The sequence below is a fragment of the Eurosta solidaginis genome, chromosome 2 (genome assembly GCF_040869045.1).
Source record: "Eurosta solidaginis isolate ZX-2024a chromosome 2, ASM4086904v1, whole genome shotgun sequence".
NCBI classification, from domain to species: domain Eukaryota; kingdom Metazoa; phylum Arthropoda; class Insecta; order Diptera; family Tephritidae; genus Eurosta; species Eurosta solidaginis.
This window is the reverse complement of record NC_090320.1, coordinates 170,364,821-170,388,377: the sequence shown is the minus strand read 5'-3', so window position 1 is coordinate 170,388,377 and position 23,557 is coordinate 170,364,821. Positions and strand designations below refer to the sequence as shown.

The 23,557-nt window shown below is 38.3% G+C and overlaps 1 protein-coding gene across 5 annotated transcripts in view; it reads left to right on the top strand.

Annotated features, from left to right (window-relative positions):
* The window catches only part of FASN1 (Fatty acid synthase 1), a 320,602-nt gene extending 300,878 nt beyond the window's left edge, over nt 1–19,724 (top strand). For all 5 annotated transcript variants that reach the window (XM_067766395.1, XM_067766394.1, XM_067766393.1 and 2 more), the window contains exons 4-6: nt 1,046–3,564; nt 3,639–3,734; nt 18,931–19,724. In XM_067766395.1, coding sequence (XP_067622496.1) covers nt 1,046–3,564; nt 3,639–3,734; nt 18,931–19,188 — 2,873 coding nt within the window. In that variant the 3' untranslated portion in view covers nt 19,189–19,724. The remainder of the gene's footprint in view (nt 1–1,045; nt 3,565–3,638; nt 3,735–18,930) is intronic.
* Nucleotides 19,725–23,557: the final 3,833 nt, after the last annotated feature.

Here is a 23,557-nt window from a genome sequence, read left to right as displayed (position 1 = left end):
CAGAAATACACTCAAAATCACTGCCGAGGGACGACCCTACTTCGAAAAGATATTCTAATTAAGAAAACATGTTTCTAAATTTTTGATGTTGCTTTGTCCGGAACTTGAACCTAGGATTTTCGGTGTGGCAGGCGGAGCACGCTACGATATATAGTGTAAGAGAAAATCGAAATTTGAAAATTAAATATCACACGTGTCCCGTAAAAAACAAATTTTTTGTTCTAATAAACGTGTTTAAATTTTTTAAGTTATACTTCTTTAGGCGCGTTGTGAAAAAATTATGAGAATGCGACACAAAAGTCACGTGTTGAAAATGCAGTTTGTGTGTATGTTCCCTGTGAATGTACTAGCAAACTTGCTTTGAGTGCACTCGCTAGCACTATTTAATTTCGGGAGTGCATTTACAGGTATGTATGTAGGTATTTTCATATACATTTCTTTAAATTAAGTGTATTGCAAAAAAACGTAAGAAGATGACCCCTAGACTAGTGGGCTGACGGATAGACCGATGAATGAATGAGCAATGTAACATACACTTTTTTTGGTTCAATTTTTTTTTTCGTTAAGTTCCATACGCCCCGTTTTTTAAACTTAAAATATAAAATGCGGACGCTGCAAAAAATTCACGTATGTATATGTATACTGCCGTCCATAGCAAAAAGGCAGTAAAATTCACTTACTGCCTTTTAAAAATTTGAAGCAAATATATATCAATGGCACCAATTTACTCATTAACTTAAATATTTATCATTTAACGTAATCTTATTCACTAACATATTTCAATATTATGGACGATTTCTTGAAGCTTGTCCAAAATAGGACTTTCTGTTAATATAGCATATTCGATTAACCTTTAACATCTACTATATAAGCCAAATAATTTGACCAATATTTTGTGTCGTAGCCCAATGCAGCTTTTGATTGACATCTATAATATTATCGTAGGCAAAAATTTACTTGTTTGTTCTTGGTTGACGCTTTCATAGAAAAACCAGTATATGCACCTATATATTCTTATTTTTAATATACATTTTTCTAAAAACAGGTGACTTGGCATCTTTAAAATGGATCGAGGCATCGCCATCTCAATTACCTAAAAGTGATGATTTGGAAATGTGTACGGTATATTATGCTCCAATAAACTTCAGAGATGTAATGTTGTCATCTGGAAAGCTTTCTGCAGATGCACTTCCTGGTGATCTGGCTCAACAAGATTGTGTACTTGGTCTTGAATTTTCTGGTCGTGATATCTCCGGTAAAAGAGTTATGGCAATGGTGCCGGCAAAATCTTTAGCCACAACATGCTTGGCTAGTAGAGGAATGATGTGGGAAATACCACCGAATTGGACAATGGAAGAGGCATCTACTGTTCCTTGCGTATATTCTACTGTGTACTATGCTTTAGTTGTGCGTGGTGAAATGAGAAAAGGTGAAAAGATACTGATTCATGCTGGTTCCGGTGGTGTTGGTCAAGCAGCGATATCAGTTGCGTTACACCATGGTTTAACCGTGTTTACTACTGTCGGCAGCCAAGAGAAACGAAATTTCTTAAAACAAAGATTCCCACAGCTCCAGGACCAATACATAGGAAATTCCCGTGATACATCCTTTGAACAATTGATTATGAGAGAAACTCAAGGCAAAGGCGTTGATTTGGTGCTTAATTCATTGTCTGAAGAAAAACTACAAGCTTCTGTCCGCTGTTTAGGCATTAATGGACGTTTCTTAGAAATAGGAAAGTTCGACTTGAGCAACAATAGCCCACTGGGAATGTCAGTATTCCTGAAAAACACATCATTTCATGGCATTCTATTGGATAGTGTTATGGAAGGAGAAGAAGAAATGCAAAAACGTGTAGTCGCTTTAGTTGCTGAAGGCATTAAAAATGGTGCGATTCGTCCTCTTCCCACATCAGTGTTTAATGAATTACAAATTGAACAGGCTTTCCGTTTTATGGCATCGGGAAAGCACATTGGTAAAGTAGTTATAAAAGTTCGTGATGAAGAAGCCGGAAGAAAATCAGTTAAGCCGATTTCCCGATTAGTAAATGCAATCCCACGCACCTATATGCACCCAGAAAAGAGTTATATACTTGTAGGAGGCTTAGGTGGCTTTGGATTGGAACTAACACATTGGCTGGTGTTACGAGGAGCTAAATATATTGTTCTAAACTCGAGATCGGGCATTAAAACTGGATATCAAACGCTTATGGTACGAAGATGGCAGGAACGTGGCGTAAAAGTGGTAGTTGACAATAATGATGTGACCTCGTCTGAAGGTTGTAAAAAACTATTACAAAACGCAAATAAGTTAGCTATAGTTGGAGGACTTTTCAATTTGGCCGCAGTACTACGCGATGCTCTAATTGAAAATCAGACCATCCAAGATTACCAAACAGTTTGTAAACCAAAAGTTGATGGAACAAAGTACCTTGATTTACATTCGCGTACACTATGTCCTGAATTGGACTACTTCGTATGCTTCTCCAGTGTTTCGTGTGGTCGTGGTAATATTGGTCAAAGTAATTATGGTTTAGCGAACTCTGCCATGGAGCGAATTTGTGAGCACCGTCGTGCCAATGGATTGCCTGGGTTAGCTATTCAATGGGGAGCTATTGGTGACACTGGACTTGTACTTGAGGGATTAGGTGATAATGATACTGTTATTGGTGGTACACTTCCGCAGCGTATGAGCTCTTGCTTGAATACTATTGATCTTTTCTTGCAACAACCACATCCAGTTCTAGCATCGATGGTAGTGGCGGAAAAGCGAAGCACTGATCCATCTGGTGGTATCAGTTTAGTAGCAGCTGTAGCCAACATTTTAGGATTACGAGATATTAAAAATGTTCAGGATGGAGCTTCTCTTGCTGATCTCGGTATGGATTCATTAATGAGCTCCGAAATTAAACAGACGCTGGAGCGCTGCTTTGATATAGTTATGTCGCCGCAAGAAATACGTAATTTAACATTCGGCCAATTAAAACAGATGGACGGTGGCTTAGCTGAAAGACCTAACTCAGCGGCAAGTTCAGCTGCAACACGTACACCAACACCTATTGGAGATGGTACGCAAGTCGTCTTTGTAAAAGAGCTAATGCCTTCTGACGAAATTATTCGTATGGAATCTGCAGCACCCCCAACCTCAACCATGCGCCCTATTTTCTTGGTTTCACCTATTGAGGGATTTGTTGATGCTCTCAAAGGAGTGGCAGAACGGTTGGATTGTCCTGTGTATGGACTTCAGTGTACGGCTGCCGCGGATCTTGATTCTATTGAATCATTGGCAAAATTTTACATCAAGCACGTCCGGAAAATTCAACCAAGGGGACCATATTCAATTGCTGGATATTCATTTGGCGCAACGGTCGCCTTTGCTATGGCAGTTGAATTGGAGCAAAATAATGAGACAGCTAAATTAGTTTTACTTGATGGTGCGCCCAAATATGTTAACTGGTACACAAAAACCTTTAAAAAGCGGTATAATACTTCGGATGATATTGAACAGAACCAGGCATTTGCATTGGCATATTTTGGCGTTGTTGCGGCTAATACAGACTTCAGTGTAAGTAAATTACCTACATACATAAATACGTATTATTAAAATATAACTATTGATGTTAACCTTTTTCAATTCAGGTGGCAAAACTGTTAGTAGATATCCCAACATTTGAAGGCAAGGTAGAAAAATGTGCAGAAATAGTAGCTGCGGAAATCGATAGACCTATTGAATTAGTAAGTAATAATACTTCTTTAAAACTAAAAAGTGCATTGAGCCACCTATCCAATTTGAATGTTGAAACACTCGTTAATTTCGATAATTTTGGGTATTAAGCGTAACCCTATTTTTCTCAGCTGCGTAAATAGCATATCTCCACTAAAAGCTTTATTCAAGACGAAGGCATTTGAAAGGATTTTGCGTTAAATCTTGGAAGTTTTATAATATAAAATTAAATCTCGAAATGGAGAAGATTAATTTAAATATTTCAGGTATGGCAACTTACAACTCATTTGTCATGTAATGTCGAGTTAAGATTTTTATTGCCAAACGTGAGTAAAATAAAAAATGCATCAAACCTGAAAGTATAGGTGTTTAATTCGAAATTTTTATTGTGGCTGAAAACTTTTCAAAAATTGAAACAATGCATGTGGTCCCACTTCATAGTTTTTTAAATACGAAAAAATAAAACTTCAAATAAAACTACAGTGCATTATCGATAAAACAATATCCGTGAACTGCCTGACAGGATGTTCAATATGGTTACTTTTTAGCGTTTTGACAGGGTGTTCAATATGGTGGCGCATAGGGCCGGTTATCTTCACGGGGTGATAGAAAGAGATACAGAAAGGGACAGCGACAGTCAATTACAAATCAGGTAATCTATTCTATTTGTAATTTTGACGTATATGCAGAAGTTATCACCCTTGTCTTATCCACAATGCTACAGTGGAGACAGTGCAGGTTAAAATATGAGATTAAATCAATCTCCACAGTTAAATCTCTAGGTGGAAATATGCTATAACTTCTAAATTTTCATGTCTTAATTTTTGGTATTCAATATACTTAAAACACGTAAAAACACAAAATTAATGTTATAAAGGCATGGGGAAGCTAGACATATTTATATTTGCTCGCAACTTTCACAACGATTTAATTTAGAACAAGTTAAAATGAGAGGAGGAAGAAAAGGGGGACACTAACAAAAAAAAACAGTATTAGTTTCCAATACTAAAAAACACGGCAAGTGAAACTTTCGGGGACAAATTAATTAATTTTAGAATACAACATTGTGCGATCTTAAATTCCAAACTTTACTTTGTTCTAGTTATTAACCGCTACTTCTTATGCGAGGAACCTTGAAACAAAGCATGAGGTAATAACCTCAAGTTGGTCTATGTAGTGACAGCTCATTTTTAACAAGTAAGGAAGGCTAAGTTCGGGTGTAACCGAACATTACATACTCAGTTGAGAGCTATGGAGACAAAATAAGGAAAATCAGCATGTAGGAAAATGAACCTAGGGTAACCCTGGAATGTGGTTGTATGACATGTGTATAAATGGAAGGTATTAAAGAGTATTTTAAGAGAGAGTAGGCCATAGTTCTATGGATGGACGCCATTTAGGGATATCGCCATAAAGGTGGACCAGGGCTGACTCTAGAATTTGTTTGTACGATATGGGTATCAAATGAAAGGTGTTACTGAGCATTTTAAGAGGGAGTGGGCCTTAGGTCTATCGGTGGACGCCGTTTCGAGATATCGCCATTAAGGTGGACCAGGGGTGACTCTAGAATGTGTTTGTACGATATGGGTATCAAATGAAAGGTGGTAATTAGTATTTTAAAAGGGAATGGGCTTTAGTTCTATAGGTGAACGCCTTTTCGAGAAATCGCCATAAAGGTGGACCAGGGGTGACTCTAGAATATGTTTGTACGATATGGGTATCAAATGAAAGCTGTTAATGAGTATTTTGAAAAGGAGTGATCCTTATTTCCATAGGTGGACGCCGTTTCGAGATATCGCCATAAAGGTGGACCAGGGGTGTCTCTAGAATGTGTTTGTACGATATGGGAATCAAATGAAAGGTGTTACTGAGCATTTTAAGAGGGAGTGGGCATTAGGTCTATAGGTGGACGCCTTTTCGAGATATCGCCATTAGGGTGGGCCAGGGGTGACTCTAGAATGTTTGTACGATATGAGTATCAAAGGAAAAGTGTTACTGAGCATTTTAAGAGGGAGCGGGCATTAGGTCTATAGGTGACTCTAGAATGTTTGTACGATATGGGTATCAAACGAAAGGTGTTACTGAGCATTTTAAGAGGGAGTAGGCATTAGGTCTATAGGTGGACACCTTTTCGAGATATCGCCATTAGGGTGGGCCAGGGGTGACTCTGGAATGTGTTTGTACGATATGGGTATCAAATGTAAGGTGGTAATGAGTATTTTAAAAGGGAGTAATCCTTAGTTCTATAGGTGGACGCCTTTTCGAGATATCGCCATAAAGGTGGACCAAGGGTGACTCTAGAATGTTTGTACGATATGGGTATCAAACGAAAGGTGTTACTGAGCATTTTAAGAGGGAGTGGGCATTAGGTCTATAGGTGGACGCCTTTTCGAGATATCGCCATTAGGGTGGGCCAGGGGTGACTCTAGAATGTTTGTACGATATGGGTATCAAACGAAAGGTGTTACTGAGCATTTTAAGAGGGAGTGGGCATTAGGTCTATAGGTGGACGCCTTTTCGAGATATCGCCATTAGGGTGGGCCAGGGGTGACTCTAGAATGTTTGTACGATATGGGTATCAAACGAAAGGTGTTACTGAGCATTTTAAGAGGGAGTAGGCATTAGGTCTATAGGTGACTCTAGAATGTTTGTACGATATGGGTATCAAACGAAAGATGTTACTGAGCATTTTAAGAGGGAGTAGGCATTAGGTCTATAGGTGGACACCTTTTCGAGATATCGCCATTAGGGTGGGCCAGGGGTGACTCTAGAATGTTTGTACGATATGAGTATCAAAGGAAAAGTGTTACTGAGCATTTTAAGAGGGAGCGGGCATTAGGTCTATAGGTGACTCTAGAATGTTTGTACGATATGGGTATCAAACGAAAGGTGTTACTGAGCATTTTAAGAGGGAGTAGGCATTAGGTCTATAGGTGGACACCTTTTCGAGATATCGCCATTAGGGTGGGCCAGGGGTGACTCTAGAATGTTTGTACGATATGAGTATCAAAGGAAAAGTGTTACTGAGCATTTTAAGAGGGAGCGGGCATTAGGTCTATAGGTGACTCTAGAATGTTTGTACGATATGGGTATCAAACGAAAGGTGTTACTGAGCATTTTAAGAGGGAGTAGGCATTAGGTCTACAGGTGGACACCTTTTCGAGATATCGCCATTAGGGTGGGCCAGGGGTGACTCTAGAATGTTTGTACGATATGAGTATCAAAGGAAAAGTGTTACTGAGCATTTTAAGAGGGAGCGGGCATTAGGTCTATAGGTGACTCTAGAATGTTTGTACGATATGGGTATCAAACGAAAGGTGTTACTGAGCATTTTAAGAGGGAGTGGGCATTAGGTCTATAGGTGGACGCCTTTTCGAGATATCGCCATTAGGGTGGGCCAGGGGTGACTCTAGAATGTTTGTACGATATGAGTATCAAAGGAAAAGTGTTACTGAGCATTTTAAGAGGGAGCGGGCATTAGGTCTATAGGTGACTCTAGAATGTTTGTACGATATGGGTATCAAACGAAAGGTGTTACTGACCATTTTAAGAGGGAGTAGGCATTAGGTCTATAGGTGGACACCTTTTCGAGATATCGCCATTAGGGTGGGCCAGGGGTGACTCTGGAATGTGTTTGTACGATATGGGTATCAAATGTAAGGTGGTAATGAGTATTTTAAAAGGGAGTAATCCTTAGTTCTATAGGTAGACGCCTTTTCGAGATATCGCCATTAGGGTAGGCCAGGGGTGACTCTGGAATGTGTCTGTACGATATGGGCATCAAACGAAAGGTGTTACTGAGCATTTTAAGAGGGAGTAGGCATTAGGTATATAGGTGGACGCCTTTTCGAGATATCGCCATTAGGGTGGGCCAGGGGTGACTCTAGAATGTGTTTGTACGATATGGATATCAAATTAAAGGTATTAATGAGGGTTTTAAAAGCGAGTGTCCCTTAGATGTATATGTGAAGGCGTTCTCGCGATATCGACCAAAATGTGGACCAGGTGATCCAGAAAATCATCAGTCGGGTACTGCCAATTTATTTATATATGCAATACCACTAACAGTATTCCTGCCAAGATTCCAAACGCTGTTGATTTCGCCTTGTAGAACTTTTTCATTTTCTTCTACTTAATATGGTAGGTGTAACACCCATTTTACAAAGTTTTTTCCAAAGTTATATTTTGCGTCAATAAACCAATCCAGTTACCATGTTTCATCCCTTTTTTCGTATTTGGTATAGAATTATGGCATTTTTTTCATTTTTCGTAATTTTCGATATCGATAAAGTGGGCGTGGTTATGGTCGGATTTCGGCCATTTTTTATAACAAGATAAAGTGAGTTCAGATAAGTACGTGGGCTAAGTTTAGTAAAGATATATCGGTTTTTGCTCAAGTTATTGTGTTAACGGCCGAGCGGAAGGACAGACGGTGGACTGTGTATAAAAACTGGGCGTGGCTTCCACCGATTTCGCACATTTTCACAGAGAACAGTTACCGTCATAGAATCTATGCCCCTACCAAATTTGAGAAGGATTGGTAAATTTTTGTTCGACTTATGGCATTAAAAGTATTCTAGACAAACTAAATGAAAATGGGCGGAGCCACGCCAATTTTGAAATTTTCTTTTATTTTTGTATTTTGTTGCATCATATCATTACTGGAGTTGAATTTTGACTTAATTTACTTATATACAGTAAAGATATTAAATTTTTTGTTAAAATTTGAATTTAAAAAAAAAATTTTTTAAAAAGTGTGCGTGTTCTTCATCCAATTTTGCTAATTTTTATTTAGCACATATACAGTAATAGTAGTAACGTTCCTGCCAAATTTCATCATGATATCTTCAACGACTGCCAAATTACAGCTTGCAAAACTTTTAAATTACCTTCGTGTAAAAGTGGGCGGTGCCACGCCCATTGTCCAAAATCTTACTAATTTTATATTCTGCGTCATAGCGTCAACCCATCTACCAAGTTTCATCGCTTTAACCGCCTTTGGCAATGAATTATCGTATTTTTTCGGTTTTTCGAAATTTTCGATATCGAAAAAGTGGGCGTGGTTAAAGTCCGATATCGTTCATTTTAAATAGCGATCTGACATGAGTGCCCAGGAATCTGCATACCAAATTTCATCAAGATACCTCAAACTTTACTCAAGTTATCGTGTTAACGGACAGACGGACGGACGGACATGCCTCAATCAAATTTTTTTTCGATACTGATGATTTTGATATATGGAAGTCTATATCTATCTCGATTCCTTTATACCTGTACAACCAACCGTTATCCAATCAAAGTTAATATACTCTGTGAGCTCTGCTCAACTGTGTATAAAAATGCCTTCCAATACGAAGGCAAGAGAAAGGGGATGAATAGGAGAGCCGGTTTTGTGTAACAGTATTAAGTCTAAAACTTGTTTTGTATCAATGCACTAAATTCACACTTGGTGTCAAACTAGCGTGCCACCTTTCGAAACCCGCCTTAGACACCAGTTAGGAAAATAATTCTTGCACGTGAATTTGCCGTAAATTTGCCGTAGATAAGTGGCATATTTAATAAATTCGAAAAAAATTCAAATTTTTTTATGGTGGGTGCTTCGCCAACTTCATGTGAATTTAGCGTACCACCTTCCGAAAACCAACTTCGAGGCCAGTTAGGAAAATAATTCTTGTACGTGAATTTGCCGTAGATAAGTGGCATATTTAATAAATCGGAAAAAAAATTTCAAATTTTTTTATGGTGCTTCGCCAACCTCATGTGAAATTAGCGTGCCACCTTTCGAAAACCACCTTAGACAGCAGTTAGGAAAATAATTCTCGCACGTGAATTTGCCGTAAATTTGCCTTAGATAAGTGGTATATTTTATAAATTCGAAAAAAAAAATTAAAATTTTTTTATGGTGCACCGTCAAATTCATATGAAGTTAGAGTGCCACCTTTCGAAAACCACCTTAGACAGCAGTTAGGAAAATAATTCTTGCACGTGAATTTGCCGTAAATTTGCCGTAGATAAGTGGTATATTTTATAAATTCGAAAAAAAAAAAATTCAAATTTTTTTATGGTGCTTCGCCAACTTCATGTGAAATTAGCGTGCCACCTTTCGAAAAACACCTTAGACACCAGTTAGGAAAATAATTCTTGCACGTGAATTTGCAGTAAATTTGCCGTAGATAAGTGGCATATTTAATAAATTCGAAAATTTAAAATTTATTTTATGGTGCACCGCCAACTTCATGTGTAGTTAGCGTACCACCTTTCGAAAACCACCTTAGACACCAGTTGGGAAAATAATTCTTGCACATGAATTTGCCGTAGATAAGTGGTATATTTTATAAATTCGAAAAAAAAATTTCAAATTTGTTTATAGTGCACCGTCAAATTCATATGAAGTTAGCGTGCCACCTTTCGAAAACCACCTTAGACACCATTTAGGAAAATAATTCTTGCACGAGAATTTGTCGTAGATAAGTGGCATATTTTATAAATTCGAAAAAAGAAAAATTTGAATTTTTTTATGGTGCACCGCCAACTTCATATGAAGTTAGCGTGCCATCTTTCGAAAACCACCTTAGACAGCAGTTAGGAAAATAATTCTTGCACGTGAATTTGCCGTAAATTTGCCGTAGATAAGTGGCATATTTAATAAATTCGAAAATTTTAAATTTTTTTTATGGTGCACCGCCAACTTCATGTGTAGTTAGCGTACCACCTTTCGAAAACCACCTTAGACACCAGTTGGGAAAATAATTCTTGCACGTGAATTTGCCGTAGATATGAGGCATTTTTATAAATTCGAAAAAAAATTAAAATTTTTTTTATGGTGGGTGCAATTCAATTTTTTTTTATGGTGCACCGCCAACTTCACGTCAAGTTAGCGTGCCACCTTTCGAAAACCACTTTAGACACCAGTTAGGAAAATAATTCTTGCACGAAAATTGGCCGTAGATAAGTGCTTCGCCAACGTAATGCGAAATTAGCGTGCCACCTTTCGAAAACCACCTTGAGACACCAGTTAGGAAAAAAATTCTTGCACGCGAATTTGCCGTAAATTTGCCGTAGATAAGTGGCATATTTAATAAATTAGAAAAAAAAAATTTTTTCAAATTTTTTTAATGGTGCACCGCCAACTTCATGTGAAGTTAGCGTGCCACCTTTCGAAAACCACCTTCGAGACCAGTTAGGAAAACAATTCTTGCACATATTATGTAAATTCGAAAAAAAATTCAAATTTTTTTATAGTCCCTGCGTTCACGTACAGGAATTATTTTCCTAACTGGTGTCTACGGTGGTTTGCGAAAGGTGGCACGCTAACTTCACATGAAGTTGGCGGTGCACCATAAAAAAAGTAATTTTTTTTTTTTTTTTTGAAATTATAAAGTATGCGACTTATCTACAGCAAATTTACGGCAAATTCGTCTGCAAGAGTTATTTTCCTAGCTGGTCTCTAAGGGGGTTTTCTGAGGGTGGCACGCTTACTTCACGTGAAGTTGGCGTGTCACCCTATATTTTTTAAAATATATGGCCGCGGCAAATTTTTTGTTTCACGAATAAATTACGGCAAATTCACGGCAATTGCCCAATAGGTAATTTTTTCCACGTAAAAGTTGTCTTGCCAACTTCAGAGAGTTAATTAAACTCCACATGCAATCTCACATACCTATTAAATCAGTTCAGCGTTTTAAGCGCAAAAACCACACTCAAAATATACTTCTGCAGACAATAACAGTAAAAACAGGTTTTATTGGCAACGATGTACTAAGCGTCATTACACTAGATTATGCCATAATTCCAGCTGACTTCTTTGTTCCCCCGTTAGGCCGATGTCTAATCTGTGGTAGACTTGGCCATGTCCAAAACTCATGCAAATCCAAGAAACGCTGCATCAAGTGCGGCCTTCCCCAACACAGCAACGACAGCTGCGAAAAAATGCATTCCTGCACAATTACAGAACACATTTCAACAGACAAATGGAAATGTTCGGCATGGGAAAGGGAACAAACAATAAATTTCGTGAAAAACGCAAAAAAATTCAAGACGCGAAACTCTGGATACATATTTCTCGGACAGATCCAACCAATTTTCACTACCGGCAACCGACGACACATAGTTCCCTTATCCGCTAGACACATCGATCAGTATAATTGGCAGGGCCTCACAATACACAGAAAACTTACAAAAATTAGGTACAACACCACAGCTCAAAAACCAAGAACTGAATCAAAACTGAACAGACCGTCCACAAAACTTAGGGGGAAAAAAACAAAACAGCACCAGTATACAAGACAACAGAATACCTTAAGGGAAGAGTTACGGAAATAGAAAAGCTGTTTATTGATCTTCTCCATAGTGTACAAAAGGAGGGAGTTAGGAAGCTCTGGAAAAAATGGCTAAAATAATAGAAAAATTCCATGCATTTGCATTAAATGAAGATATCCCTACAACAGGAAATGATGACGGCTATGGTGGTGTCGCGATTCTTGTAAAGAAATTTCATATAATTAACTACCTTACAGACAAGGACATTCTTATTATACGTACCACCAACTCAAATTAAACTTAACAATTCATGCAATACTTTTCCCTCAGTCAATCCCAATTGATCCCTTTAAGGTGGATCTCACCAAACTTCCTTCCCTTCTTGACAATCAAAATAACTTTCTTTTGCGGTATATACGAGTATGGCACTGCAGCAGGCCTAGGTACACATGGAACTCCACCCCAAAGATCACAAACAAAACTGATATATATTTTGAAAATCCACGAACTAATACGAAACAGCTTTGATAAAATAGATGCAATCTGGGCTCCCAGTCATAAAGAAACCACTGGTGATGAAAAAGCCGATACTCTTGCAAGAAATGCACTAAACTGTGATAATACAATACTAGTTAAACTCTCCAGAGAAGAAGCCCTTAGGCTCATTGTACGAAGAAGTCACAAAATACGCTAAAGAAAAACAATACCTTTTTACTAAATTTATTTTCAAGTAAACCTAACAAAACATGGTTTCGGAAATGCAACCTTAACCCAAATCAAATTAAAACTTTAAATTAAATAGAATTGTCGTTCGATGCATCTATGTTGGTGCATAAAACCAGACTTATGTGAATGTGGGGAAATAAATAATTATACCCACAAAACTTTCTAGTACAGACTCCTTGAACACGCCTGAATAGGCGCTAACATTTTTAGCAACTACACCACCTTTGAGCAAATTTTCCAAGGTTTTGACCCAAACAAAGTCACAGAACTTGCAGAACTCTGTACTAAAGCAAAAATGACATTTTAACTTACATATTTAAAATAACCATAAAAAAATGTTTCGCATATATATGGGGTATTCCATCCAATTTCGACCAATTTTGAACCCGACCCCTTTAGAATTGGCTGAAAGTTTTTCTTCTTTTTCTAGCTTACGAAAGACGTTTTTCAGACAGAAGTTTTTCAAATTTTTTCATCCAACTCAAAAAAAGTTATGAATTTTTAAAAAAACACTGTTCTTGTTTTCAAAATGCTATAACTTTTTCAAAAATTTACCGTTTGGGATCTTTTTTTTTAAATTTGTTTTTAAATATACTTTTCGGAAAAAATTCAAAAAAATGTTTAAAGTTTTTTTTTTGTAATTTTTCAGTTTTTCGAGACTCCGAATTTCGCCCTTTATTTCTCATAAAAAACTTCAATCAATTCTGCAATCATCCCCACTAATCACGGAGTGAGCCGAGAAAAAACTTTTTTTTTGTTTTTTTTTCCGAAAAGTAAGAAAAATAAGTTTTAAATATTTTGAAAAAAACGGTGTCAACTCAAAATAAGTCATGAATTTAAAAAAAACCGTGTTTTCTTCAAAAAGCTATAACTTTTTCAAAAATTGACCGTTTGGGATCTTTTTTTAAATTTGTTTTTAAATGTACTTTTCGCAAAAAATACAAAAAAATTTTTAAAGTTTTTTTTCAATTAAATAAAAAAAAAAATTCTCGGCCCACTCCGGGATTAGTGGGGATGATTGCAGAAGTTTTTTAAGAGAAAAAAATGGGCGAAATTCGAAAAATCTCGAAAAACTGAAAAATTACAAAAAAAAAAAAACTTTAAACATTTTTTTGAATTTTTTCCGAAAAGTACGTTTAAAAACAAATTTTTAAAAAAAAGAAAGATCCCAAGCGGTCAATTTTTGAAAAAGTTATAGCATTTTGAAAACAAAAACGGTGTTTTTTTAAAAATTCATAACTTTTTTTGAGTTGGATGAAAAAATTTGAAAAACTTCTGAAAAACGTCTTTCGTAAGCTAGAAAAAGAAGAAAAACTTTCAGCCAATTCTAAAGGGGTCGGGTTCAAAATTGGTCGAAATGGGATGGAATACCCCATATATAAACCAATGGTTCACCAATGCTGCTAGTACCATATCATCCCCCTGTATCCTATTAATCCTAATAATAACAAATAAATAAATAAAAAAACAAAAAAATGCACTATGCCAAAAATATGGTAACCTACTGAACCACAGTAGGCAGCACTATTCCTGACTTTTGTAACTAACGGGCTGTCAAGCACATCATCAACATTTCGATATACATATACTATCTACACGCTCGTGTAGTCGGCAAAATTTTAACATAGAATTACAGACACTAAGAATATAATTTAGAATAGGAAATACAAATTAGTAAAATCATGGCGAAATTCTACACTCTAGTATAGTAAATCAAATCACAGACTTACCAAACAAGAAAAAATACCTGGCGTGTGGAGAAATACTCTCTGGCCAACAATCTCAAACCAAAAAAAAAAAACACATGTAGACCACCGGCTCTTGGTAAGGTATCGGGGAAAAATATCGTTACTTTACTCAGTACTTGGAAAAAAGCATATCGAGGACGAAATACTCGAGTATTTTTTGGAAAAGTATGGATACTACTCACTCAGTACTCGTATCGTTCTATCACTAGGAGTGAGTGAACGCTATCGCAAGTTGAAAAGGGAAGCGAGACGCCTTTTCACGAAGAAAAAAACAGAGGCAGGAAGGCGTGAGTGTGAGGAGCTTGAGCTTCTAGTCGCCAGGAATAACGCCCGAAAATTTTACCAAAAAATTCGGCGACAGACGGAAGGTTTTAAGTCCGAAGCAAACTCTTGTAAGAACGAAAACTGCGACCTTGTGACCGATGTCCAGAGAGTACTTAGATTATGGAGGGAACACTTCTCTGCTCTCCTAAATGGAGACAGCGATTTACCGCACAGGGATTATGAACCCGATCCTGCAATCGATGATGATGAAATAAATGTCCCCCACCCGATTATAATGTCAGAATGGCAATAACCAGATTAAAAAACAACAAAGGTGCGGGCACTGATGGATTGCCTGCGGAGCTATTCAAGTACGGCGGCGAGGAGTTGGTAAGGCGCATGCATCAGCTTCTTTGCAAAATATGGTCGGACAGGTCCATGCCCGACGATTGAAATCGAAGTGTTCTTTGCGAAGTCCACAAGAAAGAAGATACTGTCAACTGTGGCAATATTGCGGAATCAGCCTCCTTAATATCGCATAAAAGGTCCTGTATTGTGCGAAAGATTGAAGCCCACGTTGAATCGGATGATTGGACCTTATCAGAGCGGCTTCAGACCAGGTAAATAAATCATCGACCAGATTATCACAATGCGCCAAATCTTGGAAAAAACCGGCGAAAAAAGAATCGACGCACATCACATCACCTCTTCGTCGATTTTAAAACTGTCCTCGACAGAGCGAGAAGGTGCTGCCTATATGCAACTATGTCTGGATTTGGTTTCCCCGAAAATCTTATACGGGTATGCAAAATGACGTTGAGTAACACCATCAGCTCAGTCAGAATTGGGAAGGGCCTCTCAGAGCCGTTCGAAACTAAATGAGGTTTCAGTTATCGTGCGATTTCTTTAATTTGATGATGTTGAAAATTATACTAGCTGCAGAACTTAACCGGCCTGGAACAATATTCTATAAAAGCGTGCAATTATTGGCATATGCTGGTGACATTGATTTCATCAGCCTGAACACACGCGCTGTATGTTCTGCTTACTCCAAACTGGAAAAAGAAGCGGTAAAGATGTGTTTGATGGTGTATTAGGACAAAACAAAGTGTCTACTGTCATCGAGCAAGGATTCGTATGCGCCTTGGAAACCACGCTACTGTTGGAAGCCATAATTTCGAAATAGTGAAAGACTTCGTTTATTTGGGAACCAGCTTTAACACTAACAGCAACATCAGCTCTGAAATACAGCGAAGAATCACTCTTACCAATAAATGCCACTTTGTACTAGGTAGGCAATTGAAAAGTAAAGTCCTCTCTGGGCAAACGATAATCATGCTCTACAAGTCACTTATCCTACCCGTCCTGCTATATGGTGCAGAAGCAATGACCATGACAACATCAGATGAACCAGCTCTGGGAGTGTTCGAGAGAAAAGTTCTTCGAAAGTTGTATGGACCTCTAAGCGTTGGCGATGGAGATTACCGAAAAAGATTTAATGATGAGCTGTACGAGCTTTACGCAGACATCAACATAGTCCAGCGATGTTATGCGAATGAAAGATGACGCTCCGGCAAAGAAAGTATTTTTATCCCGCCTATGGAAGCAGAGGACGAGAGCCCGCCCCCTCTCCGCTGGAAGCACCAGGTGGAAAACAATTTAAACTCCCTTGGTGTGACCTATTGCCTACAGTTGGAAGAGCGAAGAAGGGACTGGCGCGCTTTGTTGACGGCCATAACCGTTCAAACGGTTAAGCGCTGATTAAGTAAAAAAAGTAAGTAAGAATCAGTAAAAAAAACCCACCATAGGACGGTGCTCGTGGCATTTGACCTCTCAAAAGTTTTTGCAAACAATTAACTACGGCATGCTACTCCAAGACATAGAAGGTTCATAAGGAAGATGAACCGGATATTGTGGAAACCTAAATCCTATAATTCAAGAGGGAGTAGCACTGGGTATGATCCTATCCCCACTTCTGTTTTATTTCTACATATCAAAGCTCCCTTCCACACCAGAAGAAGATACTATCATTTCCTGCACCGACGACTGCACGATAATGGCAACGGGACCAAAAATAATCAGTTTCTTGAATAAACAGCTCTCTCCAGTCATCATAATTGGGCAGGGGGCATGAATACCATTGCGGGATCGGATGCATCATCCCTGGGCGGTATATCGTTGTATCTATTTAGGAGATCAGAGAAGTAATAAAATCACTAAACACCGTTGCAAGGTGCCGTTTTTGATCTTACATGAGTTTGCTCCAGACTAAAAAAAGGGGCCTTTGTCCACTTATCCCTCATTTTTAGGGGGTACCCTAAATTCTTAGTATGCAGATTTTCTTTACTCAGCTAGTCCTAAAACTTGAGGCATATGCATATAATACTGCCAATGCCGCGACTAAATTGAGTGTTCGCAAGCTTATGAAGCATTTCGAGAACCTCATGATACTCATACACTTTTATGGAAGAGAAAATACAGGTCCAATAGGAGAGATAATTGGCAAAGAAGAGGCAAATTTTTAGCAGCATAAGATAGCTAGTTATTCCAAAAATTCAATGAGCTATAAGACTTCAGAATCAATCGCTTCCGAAGGCAGCCGGTTCTGTGTACCAGAGCGACTCAGGTTTTTTCCCGTCCAAGGGCTGTCATTTGAGTGTATCACATTTAATTTGTTGCGTCCCTGCCACAAATTGTCATCTTCCCAGCAGATCCTTGCAGCGGGACTGTTCCATATTCCCCTTCTCCGGGGTGGTATTGAACCCAATACAAGGACAGAACCTGACCCGGGTCCAGAGAAGTGAATCTGCTGCGTGTGCCGAATACGGTCACACTCTTGCCACTGTGCCACACCCAAGGGATGGCTGCATCGCACAGGGTGTTCTGGGCTAGATTCCAAAAGGCGTCGACCCCGTCATTTTTACAAATTTTTTTTGTGGCTCCTTTCTGTTCAAGCCCAAGGGGGGGTCCCATACTTTGTGTGCCAATAAATCTTGACTACGAGAAAAGCTACAGCAGTAAACGAGTGCTGGTGGAGGAGAGTCAGCAAATACCTCCAAAGGAGGCTGTAATATGGGAAAAGGTTGAAGGAAATTATGGGACAAACAAAGTGTAGGTTATCGAGGCAGCAAACAAATCAACACCGAATATGCTTTTAGGAAAAGCCCTGGCTGTGACATAACAAGATGGAACTTTTCGATAACCCAAACATCTAATGCTTTGAACGCAACTTTGGGCTCTATGAGGTTGGTATGTTTAGGTATGTTTCTAGATGGGACAGGAATCGACACATTTAGAGAGTCCATGTACAACATTTGGAATCTTGCGACCGCTTAGTAACTTAAGAACATACTTCAGAACACCATGGCTGGGTCGTTAATTTAAAAAAAATTGTCCAAACTTGAAAATTTTGCTTTCAAGTTTTAAGGAACTTCCCAATAACCCAGAGAATTGAAACTTGGAACGAAACTTCGGGCTTTAAAAAGTTGTAATATTTAGAATAAAAGAATAGAGTACGGTATCGAAATATTTAAAGGTACTAAAAAATCTATTTAGAATTCTAGAATCTGGCGGTCGATTTTTTAGTAACTACCCATTGAAGATTAACAATTTTTAAGTACTTTCTTTATATAAAAGGACTAAAAGAAACGAAAAGTGTCTTCTTAAACAAAGGCATATTCTTGGTAAACTTTGATATCCAAATTTTAACAAAACCACTGTAAAAATGTTTATGAGGAAGAAAAATATAGAGGTGGAGTGCAAGAAATAAGTCCAACAATGTACGTTCTACCTTTATATTTTTGTTACTCATAAAAAAATGTTTTTTTATTTTAATATCGAAGTTCAACAAGATGTCTTTGTTTAAAGAGACATTTTTCGCTTCTTTTGGTCCATTTATATAAAGGAAGAACTTAAGAATTTTTAATCTTCTTTTTATTAATGCTGCAGGGAAAACTACCAAGAATCTAATTGAAACCCCAGAACAGACCGCACTATCTTAACCAATAATTATGCGCACATACACTTCACATACAATTAAAAGTGTACATTTACTTATTGGAACTGTATTAACATTTTTGTTTTGAATAGAGACTTGTTCACAAAATATCTTTCTTTTTCTTCAGTTCCAACGCTTTTTTTATACAATAAACATTATTATATTATATATGAAAAGTTATTCACTTAAATATATATTTTTTAATTCAAATAGGTTAAAGCCGCTGCTGCCTCTTTCTATCATAAATTAGCTGCTTCTGATAAATATTCAGTAACACGTAATCTAAAATGCGATGTAACTTTGATCAAACCAACTGAAAATTATTCTAAATTGGAGTTAGATTACGGCTTACATGAAGTATGTAACGGCAAAGTCGACGTACTTATTGTGGAGGGCAATCATCGTACAATTTTACTTGATGAGGAGCCACTCCAAACAATCGAGGCCTCTCTGAAGCAATTGCTGTATTAATTTCATATATATGCTGTATCTTATACCTAAAATATTAATGCTAACATGTTAATTCTACCATCGTTATATTATAAATTCTTTTAATGTAAGTCTTGCAGGAATTACTGCATTAGTGCACAAGTTTTCTTTTGAACTAAGTTGGCATTTGGATTAGTTTAGTTTAATTAATTATTCTATATCTGTGAAAACTATAAGCAAGTTACAATTAGGAAGTATAAAAATATGAAATAGTTTGAAACTTTTTTTGAGCGTTAGTTCAGTAAGTTATATATAGTTGTTGCTGCATGAGCTTTTCTATGTTATGGAACTAAGTACATATGTACAAATGTATAGTTTCGTCGTAATTTTGTATTTTGTTAGTCTCGAATTAAATAGTTTAATGAACTTTTAACTTACATTCTACATAAGGGCATCATAATAAGCGCAATTGTTTTTAAGTTCGTTTTAAAACATTCCTGTAATAAAAATTTTACATAATGTGATAATATTTGTCTGAGACAATCATACAAACCCACATTCTATGTAAGAAAAACACATTTTGGCTTCAATATATACATAATTACAAAATTACATAGTAATACTCGTACATAAGTAGTAATATGAACCAATGTTCCCTTTCTACTGCAATTGCAGTAAACTTTCTGCACTTTTGGAGATAACTCAATCATTTACCAATATACTGGAACAATTTTAAACCTATTATGCCCTCCGTAGACATCATCGCATCGTACTCGTATTACAATGACGATAAGGAAACTGTTCCGCTATGTCCCCTAGCTAAGGCAAACGTATTGCCTTGAATGTTGCCAGAAACTGTTTTTATCTTTGCCCAAGTGTTGTCAGCAAGTCACTCAGCGATTCCGTTGCGCCTATGTATTTTAGAGACAATTGCGGTGTAAATGAAAGATAAGACTGCTATCGAAAGTCTATCTGTCTATCGGTGAACTAATGCGTTGAGCGTATTGTTGTTTAAATAAGGTTGCCTTGGCTTGGACTTGGTCTTCTCGAAGATAACTATTTGTTTTCTATGGAGGGGCTCGGGGATTCCATTATTCTGTAGTTGCTTCCGCACCTATAGTAGCAATTAAAAAAGGAGGCAGTGGTCTATTCTCGTGCGCCCAAACAGTTTGCCATTACCTGTGTCCGTATCGTGTTATACGATCCGTGATCGAAATCAATTTTTTAAATCACAATGGCTCTGAAATGGTGAAATACTTTGACAGATTTATAATTATCATTTGAGTGAAATTGGTTTCTCATCCGTGATCGTATAACACGGCGCCTGATAAACAACCATATCAAACCCTCATACGGTTAGAAATTCGAGCCTACTTTTTGAACCAATCACCTGTTTACCCACATTTTTCTACATTTTTATGCTCAATTTAAAACCTTTCAAAGTACTACAGGGTTTTTTAGTAAAATTTCGACATTTTAAACCAAACTCAAAGAATAACAAGGGAAAGCGAAAAAAGCACAGAAAGAATTTGAAATTAAAAATAGCAAAGCGAATTCAGTACCAGGTGTTATTATCTCCAGGTGTTCTATATTGTGATAGCTCATTTTGAAAACTCCCATACAATACGAATGGTGAGAGAAAGAGGGAAGAACAGAAGACGCCGTTTTCTGAAATAATATTAAATGTAGTACTTCTTTTTTTAGCAAAGCGCTTAATCCAAAATTTAATGTGGCTATTTACAAACAAATATGTTTGTTGATGGAACTCGTTACTTGAAGAAGAGGGGGTGACGAGGAAAACGGTCGGCACCGAGTTTCTTATGCTCGCCGACTTACTTTGTGCTGTGTTTCTTCTGTTGTCGATTTCTGGTTTTCATACATTTTTTTTTTTAATTTTAATTCATATTTTTTTATATTTCACAACAATTTAAAAAATTTTCAATGAGTTATTGTGTAAATATGATACGCAACTCCAAAACAAAACTTTGTGTGTGTAAACCTCCACTAACGACACGAATATTTTGTAATATGTTTATAAAAAAGTGAATATAGGTCAAAGCGGCTACCGCGATATATACATTGGTAATGTGCTTGTTTACCTTTTCCAGTGCCTTTCATGGAACCTGATGAGGAAAGACGCGGGAAAACACAAGCACTGCCCACGCCATAATATAAGTCATGCTTGGCGAAAACACCCAAACTGGCAAATATGTATACATATTTTGCCCCGTAACAGGAACATCCAGCCTACACGAAGAGACCTTACATGTTTCCCTAAAGATTGGTGCGACCACTCAAAAATTTTCATCAAACTCCTCCAACGGAAGGAAGAAGGAAACTAGCAGTTTCAACAGGGGTAGTTGGTGTCATGAGGGGACATATCGCGTGCAGGATATACATACATTACGTATCTCGGGGATAATTCTGGACAAGTAAGAGTTTAACCTGGTACAGTATCCATAACTAAGTTGGGTCATGGTGACTCGTGTTGTTGTTGTTGTTGTTGTTGTTGTTGTTGTTGTAGCAATGCTCGCCCCACCTAATAGCCGCGACCGATCACAAATTGTCATCAATATCCTCTAACGGAAAGGAAACTTGCCGTTTCAACAGGGGTGGACCATAAGGAGAGGGGTGTTAGAGGCGTTGGTTCCACATTACAATTAAAGAGATGGTTGGTGTCATGTGGGGACACATTGCAAGCAGGGCATACATTTTGTATGTCGGGGTTGATTCTGGATAGGTAAGAGTTTAACCTGTTACAGTATCCAGAACGAAGTTGAGCAAAAGTGACACGCGTTTCCCTGGGGAGAATGCATTCCTCTTCTGCGAGTTCTGGAAATTTTTTTTGTCAAGTACTGGATTCACCGGGCAATTCCCGACATAAAGGTCCGAAGCCTGTCTATGGAGTTCACCAAGGACCTGCTTGTGTTTTTCCGCTTCATACGGCTGGGTTCTCAGGTGCCGTATTTCCTCAAAATGCTTACGGAGATGACTCCTTAGGCCCCTAGGCGGTGCTCGTTCGTCAATCAGATGTCTGTTGGGATGCCCAGGTTTCTGGGTATTCAACAGAAACTGTTTGGTCAGCATCTCATTTCTCTCCCTGATGGGGAGTATTCTCGCCTCATTATGCAGATGGTGTTCTGGGGACATAAGAAGGCAGCCCGTGGCGATTCTGAGAGCAGTATTTTGGCAGGCCTGTAGTTTCTTCCAGTGGGTGGTTTTTAGGCTTGGCGACCATATGGGTGACGCGTAGCACGTAATCGGCTGGCTAATTGCTTTGTATGTGGTCAAGAGCGTTTCTTTATCTTTTCCCCAGGTACTGCCAGCAAGGGATTTGAGGATTTTATTACGGTTCTGAATTCTTGGAACAATTGCGGTTGCGTGCGCACCAAAATGTAGATCCTGATCAAACGTCACACCCAAGATTTTGGGGTGTAGGACAGTCGGTAGCGTAGTGCGATCGACGTGGATGTTCAATATGGTCGACATTTGGGGCGTCCATGTTGTAAATAAGGTCGCGGAATATTTAGTCGGTGACAATGCCAAGTTTCGCGAGGCGAAAAAACTGGAGAGATCAGGGAGATAGCCGTTTATTTTATTGCATAGCTCATCGATCTTTGGGCCTGGGCCTGTAGCCATTATTGTGCAGTCATCGGCGTAGGAAACGATTGTGACTCCTTCCGGTGGTGAAGGTAGCTTAGATATGTAGAAATTAAACAAAAGCGGGGATAGGACACCACCCTGTGGCACCCCTTGTTTAATTCTCCTTTGTTTTGATGTTTCGTTTCTGAATTGCACCGATGCCTGCCGACCACCCAGAAAATTTACGGTCCACCTTTTAAGACATGGGGGAAGGGTAGACCCTTCCAGGTCTTGCAGTAACGAGCCATGGTTGACCGTATCAAAAGCTTTTGATAGGTCTAACGCTACGAGTACTGTTCTATGGTGGGGATATTGATTCAAACCGCAATTTATCTGGGTGCTAATGGCATTTAGCGCGGAGGTAGTGCTATGGAGTTTTCTGAAGCCATGCTGATGAGGGGCTAGCTGCAAATGTGCTTAGAAATAAGGGAGCAAAATGGCTTCAAGCGTCTTTGCCACTGGCGATAAGAGAGATATCGGACGATATGACTCACCTACGTTAGCTGGTTTGCCAGGCTTTAGTAGCGGGACCACCTTGGCCATTTTCCATTTCTCAGGTATGACAAAGGTGGAAAGAGACAGGTTGAAGACATGCGCTAAATATTTGAAACCCTCTTTCCCTAGGTTTTTAAGCATCGGCATGGCTATGCCGTCTGGGCCCACTGCTTTGGATGGTTTAGCGCGACCAATGGCGTCCTCAACCTCTCTAGCGGTGATGGTAATTGGTGACGCGCTGAGTTTGTGTTTATGTGCGTGTCTATTGGCTCTC